The sequence below is a fragment of the Pterocles gutturalis genome, unplaced genomic scaffold, assembly GCF_000699245.1.
Source record: "Pterocles gutturalis isolate BGI_N339 unplaced genomic scaffold, ASM69924v1 Scaffold50633, whole genome shotgun sequence".
Lineage (NCBI taxonomy): Eukaryota > Metazoa > Chordata > Aves > Pterocliformes > Pteroclidae > Pterocles > Pterocles gutturalis.
In genome coordinates, this window is record NW_010127542.1 from 2,427 (window position 1) to 11,688 (window position 9,262).

The window sequence follows — 9,262 nt, forward strand, 5'->3', positions numbered from 1 at the left end:
ATTTAGTACAAGCTTACGTCCAATGCATAAATAACACAACAGATGAATACACTGCTTTAGGGTAGAAGAAAATAAGCTGAAGTTTCACAACTTGAGCTTTCACCGAAGAATCTCAACAAGGACATTAGGCAATCTGTCACACAGTGGCATTACAACGCACTTGTTGCATTTGGCTTGTTTAACTAATGATAATGACAGCGAGAATGCCATATTAGCAGGACAAATAGAACTCAGGAACTTGACTCTCCCTCTTCTCTGTATTTACTACAAACAGAGCATGTTTTGAATTTATTTGGAATTTGGAGTATTTTTGGTAAATGCTGATGCAAAACTCTATGGGGAGAATGGGGAAGTAATTTCTTCGGGTAATGTCAAGTTGCAGGGAAAAAAAGAGGAAGGTTGCAGCATGTAAGCATAGAAAACAAAACATTCTCATGCAAACTCAAGCACAACATAAAAGTAACATCAGAGCATTGCACTTCAAGTTAAAAAAAGAACATTTGGTGGTGTGTCTTACAGGGATGAGAAAGAACATTCTGGGATCACATCTGCATTTGCAAGCTTCCCGTCACCTGACAAAGCACGAGGTAGTTTTAAGAAAACCCACCCCTAATTTTTGAACACTTGTTAATTCAGAAAGCAGTGTTAAATATAATTGCATGCTGCACAAGACTCCAAAAGAATGTCAGCCCTTAGATCAAATATATACATTTTAATATCTGAAATATTTACATGGTGGAACCTTTACACGATCCCATTTGTTAAGAACAGTGTTTTCAAGTGTCCTCTCCAGATACAAAGAACTAGTAACTCAAGGTCACAGTTATGTTTTCTGAACAGGTCAACCTGTATCCTTCAGTTAAATACAACAGAGATACTGGAACACCTTTACTTAATTTGTTTGCTATTAAGAATTATGTTTAAAAATTAAAAATGTTTGAGACAGTTTGCTCCCTGGAACACAGTCCTCCTGCAATTGAAACAGCTCACAGTACATTATCAATTTGTCTTCTTACCCAGGTATGAGATAAAAAATGCAGTTTACAGTACATCTCATCATTTATACCATATCGGCCTGCTTATAAAAACCCATACAAACAAGGCAGGAAAATATCACCCTCTTTTTGTGGACAACAGACTGCTCACAGTAGAAAACAAAAGTCGGGGCTAGTTCAACAGTATGGATAAAAACAAAAGTTTGGCTTTGCTTGAAAACCTGTGATTTAGTTTTTTGTCAACTGCTATGGTCAAGTTACATCCAAACAGCTTTTTTTTTCTAAATACTAAAAAAAGTATTAAAAAATAATTTCTTTAAAAAAAAAAATCCATCTGATTATTTTGAAGACAGAAGAGATAATAGGGAAGGGCTAAAATTAAATTGATAGCACTTATTGAATTGAGGTCCTGCTCTTGTTTTAACTGAGCAAAGAATAAAAAGCTTCCTGCAATTTGCACTTCCTAGGAAAGAAGCAGAGCATCTGCAGGAAATAAAGTTCCCAGCTTCATCAGTAATTCTAAATGGACAACAAAGTACCAAGACTACTGCTGGTTCGTATCAGAATGAAAAGTCTGAGGGAACTCCTTTTCCAGAGTCAGATGAGGGGACTAAATGAACACAGAAAGCTGTTCTATGAAAGCAGTTCAAGCCACTTACTTTCAAATTATATTCTGATCATTGCTTAAATAAAAAGAGGGAGAGTATGGGAAAAAAAAAAAGAGCACTGATCAATTTGCAGTAAAATAATTTGTCTTCAGCTGTAACTGAAATAGTTCCACATTAAGTGCAAATGTTTTGCAAAACAGGGGCTTTTTTTTTTTTTAATATTTACAAGAATCAGAGTAACATCATAAAATTACCAGAGAGTGTGTACAGTAGCTGCAGCTTATAAAACATACCGGTAATTGTACCTTGTGAATTATAAAGAGAACCAATGCAGGATCCAGATAACTGAGAAGCGTAAAGGGGGCCTCAGAGCAGAGGACAAAAAAATTCACATTTTCTACATAAAAAAATACAGGTCTCAAGTCTCTGAGAACAGAGGAAATTCAAAGTCTTTGAATGATGGGGGGGGGAAAAAAAGCCCAGAATTGAAATGGAACCCTAGAAGCAAGGAGAGTGCTTTATTTCACTAGACCAATCTTCTTTGCTTCTGTCTCGTATATCAACAACCTCCACATTTTGACTATGAAAACTTCAGCTTCTTCATCTAGTACCTGTAGGAAATATACATTTTATAGATTATTTTTTAGGTTAGGCATTTCAATTATAAAGACTAATTCTAGACACATCAGAACTGCAAAGTGGAGGTAGTGTAATCCAAGTTAAAGCTTTGAGCGGGGAAAACTTCGGTGAATTTGTCTGTCCAGCATTTACCACCTGACTTGACTAGGCTCTAATTATATACTTGTATAATACAGCTGTTGAGCACAAAGAGATACAAGTACCAGTATCCTAGTCTCCAAAAGTGGCTTGGGAAAAGGCTGAGAAATGGCAGGCTTGGGAAGAATGTAAGAACAGGACATACATGTGGTATTTTCCCTTAATTCTCTTCTAGTCTCTACTCATTTTCAGCTTGGAACTTCCTTGGATATTTATTTAGTCATCCCTTGATGGATTTCTCTTCCCCGAGTTATCATCAAAGCTGTTCTTGAATCCATGTAAACATTTAGCATGCCCAACGTCTCTCAGGAAGCTTCCTAGGCCACCTACTAATCACACCAAGAAAAACCTACTAACTTCTGCTATAAATCTGGTTCCTACCTACTTTGCCTCCAAGTTTCCTTATTGGAAGAGAGTGAAAAATTAGTTTTTATTCACCTTCCAGTGTTTGAAATCATTGCGACACAACAGCATTATTTCATGAAGTTTCTCTTTTCCAAAACCAGGCAAAAAAAGTTTTTACTCGTTAATTAGGAATAAGCCCACTAAACCACTAATTATAAAAATCTAGTTACAAGATTGGGAAGGAATAAAAGTTTATATTTCTGATACAGTTCTGTTATTGTTGATTCTTACTTCTACTGTTACAGGGACAGATTATTCCACATTTCTGAATACTGAGAAATTCTGAACAGTAATTTCTACCTAGATGCTGTAACTGCACAATCATGCCTGTGCTAGCATGATCTGTTTAATCAAAATAGCTTTCATACCCAATGCATGTTTTCTATGCATGCTCTATGAACACCAAATATTTATGTTACGGACTCCTGCTGTTTCACACAATTGACTATTAGCTTCAGCATAATGTAGAAGGCGTATCAGTTGTGCTTACCATGGCAACATCGTCCAGTATGCTCTGTGGCGAGCTGTGAGCCATAACCTGAGAGAAACAAATGTTTTTAGACTGAAAACTTGGAGTAAACCATAAAAACATGTTTGAACAACAACCAGTTACTTCTCAAGGATTTTGAATGCTTTGCACATGCAAAAAGTATTTCCCGTTCATAAGTTCCCAGTATTAAGCCAAAGCAAAAATGGGCATTAAACTACATCAGATTCCATCATACTCCAACCATAAAACTATCAGTTAAACAGCTGCTCTCGTCAACTGCTCATTTCTTCAATTCAGTTCCATATGTTTATCCAACAGATAACAGAGAGCATCTAGCACATACATATTGTGCACAAGCATTAAATTAAGTAACTTGTAGAACATTAAGGTACATATTGATTCCAAGTACACCAACTGTCTCTACTGACCAATATCATGGATTACAGAGAAGCCAAGAACAGACTGCCTTCAAATAGATACCACAGTTGCTGCTGCAGCTTCAACAGGGAGCAAAACCCAGACTTCAAAGGAAGTGGAAGATACTAACCTTAGAACAAACAAAGTCAACTAGCGTGGCTTCTTCTTCACCAATATATTCTATTATTTTCTTGTTGATCCATGGTCTAATTCGACGTTCCATTAGTGTCTGGAAAAAGAAGAAAAAAAAACAAAACCAAACCTTATGATTTCCACAAACTTTACTGTCTTGAAACAATACTGCCAGACAGGCAGCTAGAATACCCAAAAAACTATTCAGCAAAAGATGCATTTTGCTATCAATGAGATAAACCTTAGCCATTTGGCACCTGCAAGTATTTCTGACAGCCATTCCAATGTGTTTACAGGATCTTTTTTCCCCCTTCTGTAAAACTGCTAGACAATTTGTAGCAACAATTCAAGAGAGACCAAATAAAAATAAGCAGGCGTACTTCCATATGTAAGTGTTACATATGGACAAGAAATACAGTACTCAAGTTTGATTCCATTTGATGATGAAATCCACCGAGGTCCCAGGAACATTGTTTTTTTATTCAATTCCAAGGTTTGTTTGGAAAAAAATAGGCTTGAAAGAAATCAACTTACTGAATCCACAATTGACCAGTCAAGAGGATAAGCAAAGAGCTCTGGTTTTGCTGTGGGAATCTTCTCAATAAGACTCTTAATATGTTTGCGTTTTTCTTCTGTATTGACACTGCCTTTGATATTGCTTTTATCTTCGTCTCCATAATCCAGGGGGACAAGTTTCCTTTTCCGGGGCACATCATCACTGTCTTCGTCATCAAATTTATTGAAAACACTATCCACAGCAAGCTTCTTCCTTTTTACAGCATTGGGCTGATTAGGACTATTGCAGGCACCTACAACCCAAAAGACAGAATAACATATTCATAAACTGCAACTGAAGCTAGTTTGCTCTTCACGCATATTCTTCTAGAATATCAGTTTTTATGTTATATAACTGTCTGTGAATGCCTAGCATCAGCACTTTAATCTCTCAAGCTCTGTTATAAAAACGGCAAAAGAAGATCTCATGTTCAAGATTTTTGAAAAATAGGGTTTCCTTCTCTGCCCTGAGACCAACTAGCACCCTCACTGAGGGAGGACTATGGCATGAGTTCAAACCTTAGCAGAGGCAGAGCACAGAACTGAAACGCTGCAATGAATCTAGCTGTAGGAAAAGTGTTAATCAGTTAGCCTAATACCATACAGTTTCTCTTCATTCAAGATCTAACACTGTGTGAGCTCAAACTGCAGCCCCAGTATAATTTAATCAAAATAATAAATAATAAATACACAAACCTTCTGGAATATACATATCCTTAGTTCTGCTCCTCAGAACAAAATTTTTTTAAAACACCAGAAATCGCTAAAGTACTAAGGAACCCTACACTCGTGTTCCATTTGCAGTTGTAATCAATTCACTGTGCTACTCTAAGAGGAAGAAAAATAATCTAACTTTTGGTTTTCTTCTTTTAAAAGGGTCTTTGTGAACAAACATAAGAAGTATCTAGGGCTTAAATCTAACACATACTTCCACCAATAAAAAGTAGCAGTGAGTTTTAATAGAGATATTTAGAGATCTGTTACGGTGAAAAAGTACATGGAAATACCAGCTCAGAGCATTCCTAAAACAATTAAGCTTTGAGGATGCCAAAACTTCCCTTCCTTTTTCCCCCTCCAGATTTTGGAAGAAGAGACATCTATAAAAAGTATCTTCTGGATGGCAGAAATCAAGCACAGCATCTGGATAACAACAACTTGATATGTACGTCAAAACATGTAATATATTTATAACACTGTGTGGCTACTCAGCTTGTCTTTTTTTTTTTTCATTCTGATCCCATATGGAACATTAAAATAAAATGTAAACTTGCCCAATTTGAGGCTAAGCCCTATTTTGGGCCGATGCTCCTCCGGCTGCTGTTGATCAGGTGAATTTTCATGAGGGATAATAATGCCACAGGGAGATTCATCACCAGGTGTGTTAGGAGTTGCATTTCCACTAGCAGAAGAAACAGATGGGGCAGAACTGATGGGTCGTAAAGTTGGTTTAAGGCAGGGCTTTTGTTCAGGCTCCTCCTCCTCTTCCTCTGGCTCTTCTCTTTTTTCTTCTTTTTCTGCCTTTTCTTCCTCTTCCTCCTCAGATTCTGGCTCTTGTTTTATTTGTGGCTGCCTACGCCGCTCAGCTTCCTGCTCCATCTACAATGAAACAGACAAGTAGCAAAAAAAATAAGCTTTCTCAAAACCAGCACTGTTTGAAAAGAATCTAAAGATCCTCTGTTTCCTAAAGAAGTCTCTGTTAATCTCTGTTAATAGATGCAACTACTGCCATTAGAATCAGAAATACTGATTAATCCAAATTTGTTTTTGAACTCCATCTGAAAATAGATCTGGAAAGTTATTTTTTGTTTCCAGTGTTCTTACTGCTTATCTGGACTTCTTTTTAAGAAAAAGTGAACAGAGCAAATATTAACCAATCGGATCTCTTGCACAATTTTGCTCAATATTACCAGAATACCAAGGGCTCTTTTTTTCCTGTCAGACCAATAGCTACTTACCCTCTGGAGCTCTGCGTCTGGATCTGGGTGTCCTTCTGCCAGAAGGCGCTGCCTAATTTCTTCCAGTTCTTCCTTTTCCCTTTTCCTATCCCGTTCGTCTGCTTCCATTTCTTTCTCCCTGTCTCGTAGCCTTTTCTGAAGAGCACTGCCCCTACAAAGATATGGATTTTGTACTTCAAAGAATGTTCCAATGAGAACCTTTCACCACAATACAAGAAATACCTGATACAGATGTATCTTCCACTAACTGACAATAAGATTCATAAGACCGTCTGGTGTCCTCTATTTTTGTAACAGAAGAATCTAAGATAACCACTTCCTTACGTTACTGTACAGAATTTACCCCATCACATTAAACAGGCATAGAGAATGGGACTACTGATCTTTTTAGAAATATAATAATTTTATAGGTTTTTACTTAAGAAGCCATTCTGCTAAATTAGTTTGATGCAAATTTTAGTTAGTCCCATGCTGAAGGATCTTCCCCATCCTTTGCAGAGTTAACAAGCTTATTCTACGTACAATTTACAGCTTGCTTGTAGTGAATTTTCTGAGAGGCTTGCTTGACCTCTTCTCTCTGCCCCCATCACCTTATTTTGGCATTACACTGACCTCTGCTCTGCCTCACCCACAAGTCAAATCATAGAAATGAGCAGCTACTCCCAAGCATTAACAAGTAGCAGTAATGAGTTTCCCTTTTCCCTCTGGCACTTATCAAGTGACATTGAAATAATTTAGGTAATTATATGACCCCTGCATTGTCACATAACCACTCAACTATAACCTCCACAAGCCTCTGCCAACAAACCCCACAACTGTGTTAAAACTAACAGTGAAGATTTTATTGTTAAGAAAGACATACCTGTAGTATTTTGGATCATCTCTGTCATCATCATAATCTTCTAAGAACTCTTTTAACCGTTTTGCTTCTTTTGCCTGCAAGAAATTGAAACATAAATAATGTTATAGAAGGAGTTTGGTTTTCTTACCAAGAGTTTAAAATTCAGTAATACTATAAGTTAATTTACTATTTCCTATGCTTCCAACTAAAAATACAGAGTTTTCCAGACACAAAATGGAAAGGTTTTAGAATTGCACTGTCTTCCAGGGATCTGTCAACGTGCTATCATATGTTCTGTAGCAGACAGTACATCCATTAGGTCCCCTGGGATCATGTCTGATTTGCAGATTATTGTTCTGTTATTAGCATTTCACAGGGTTTTTAAACATACTCCTCCCCCCCTCCCCCCTTTTTTTTTACATGATAGAAGAGGATCAAAGTTACTATTCTTCAGATCTGTAAGTCTAGTATTGGATATTTTAACATAGCTTAAGTGTATTTTATCAGTACTGTTTTGTTTCAAGAGCTGTGCTTTTTAAAAAAGATTTAGTTATGCACAGAAACAAATCTAATAGATACTTCTCGGATAAGCACTCTCCTGCTGCACTGCTAATCCAAACCATGTGGCACTGTATTAATGCACAGGCCTAAAACTGAAGGGGGCAAGGGGGACACAGAAGAGGTATTTTTTCCCCTTCTAATAAAATGGAAAAACAAACAAAACCCCTCAAAAAACCCAGTTCTTTAAGGAGAATATAAATTAGGACATTCTAACATGTATCCAAGCAATATCTTTAAACCAACAGTAAGATACTTCTATGCTAATGATTTCGAGAAACCAATTATGATTACGGTTGTAAATTCAGCACAAAATTTAATGCTGCTCTCTACAACCGCCATCCATAGCCAGCATCCAGGAGAATTATGAACAGAAAATATCCTTGAGTCATTTGCAAACATTTTTTCCCCTCTCAAGCATTTAGGGGGAAAAAATAAGACTCCACGTAAAACAATGTATTTTCCAATTTTTTTTCTTTGTGTCTCTTTGCATATTTTGGTTTGAAGCAATTCCCAATCCATCTGCTTCTTAAAACTCTCTCATATCTTCTCTCCTTCTCTGGGAGAATTATGAAGTGAAATAAACCTACCATAATTTAAAATAACTTCTTTACTCTTTAGCACAAAACTATAAGATTACAGAAGTATCTCTCTTCCAAAGGTGTATTTTCAGACAAAACTTCCAAGCATTACATTGATAACTTTAATAATTTTACAACTAAAGACAGAAATTTGCAAAGTGCTTAGATATATTATAGAATAGTATATTATATATTATAGAAGGTTCAGGCACATGAGCAGGTTGGAAGCAAAAAGACTGCTCTAGTTCCACCTGCATGACACAGAACAAAGTAGGTTTTGCTGCAAATCTGACACAAGTACAGGTTACAGATGTAATAGTGCATAATGATCAAACCACAGTATTTTGCAGCTGCCTAATTCTCATTCTTCTGCCTCCACAAGACCAAGCCACTAGGCTTTGTTTTCCAGACTCTCAATAGTACTCCCTCTTCCTAGACATCTTCTGTTTCAAGTCTATTAACTACTTTTATTTTGTTTATACAAAACGAGAGCTCTATCACTATCCATAAAGATAGCAGTAGAATGTTCCGTTCTAAATGGGACACAAAGAACAAGGGGGGAAAAAATACAAGAAAAACTATAAGCGTTACCATTTCCCTTCTTCTTTCTTCTTCCCTTTCAGCCTCTTTTTCATACTCTCGGCTTTTCTTCCGTTCTCTGATTTCCCAGTTTTTAAGACGCTACAACAGAAGAAAAAACACACACTCCAATCTCAAGAACGTTAAGAACAGCGGCACTACTTTGAAGTTAGTTTGGACTATTGTTTTAAAACCAACTGCATTAAAATTAAGCAAATTATTTCTTTATAATTTAAAACGCCATAATAAGAAGCCCAAAGTTGTTCTGACAGACTTATACATTCTGCCCCAATTCTTGTAGTCAAAGGATTAAAAATGTATGTAGGAAAAGAAGAGGGAGAAGGAATTATGTATTTTATAGTATATAAA

General features: G+C 36.6%; 1 protein-coding gene across 1 annotated transcript; it reads right to left on the bottom strand.

Annotated features, from left to right (window-relative positions):
- Positions 1-1,534: 1,534 nt before the first annotated feature.
- Positions 1,535-8,995, bottom strand: LOC104466014 (RNA-binding protein 25; the record flags this gene model as incomplete). The annotated part of the gene is made up of 8 exons (XM_010079302.1): positions 1,535-2,214; positions 3,276-3,323; positions 3,823-3,921; positions 4,359-4,633; positions 5,651-5,975; positions 6,335-6,485; positions 7,197-7,270; positions 8,906-8,995. Coding segments are annotated over 8 exons (1,155 nt in total), but the record flags the coding sequence as incomplete, so codon positions are not given.
- Positions 8,996-9,262: the final 267 nt, after the last annotated feature.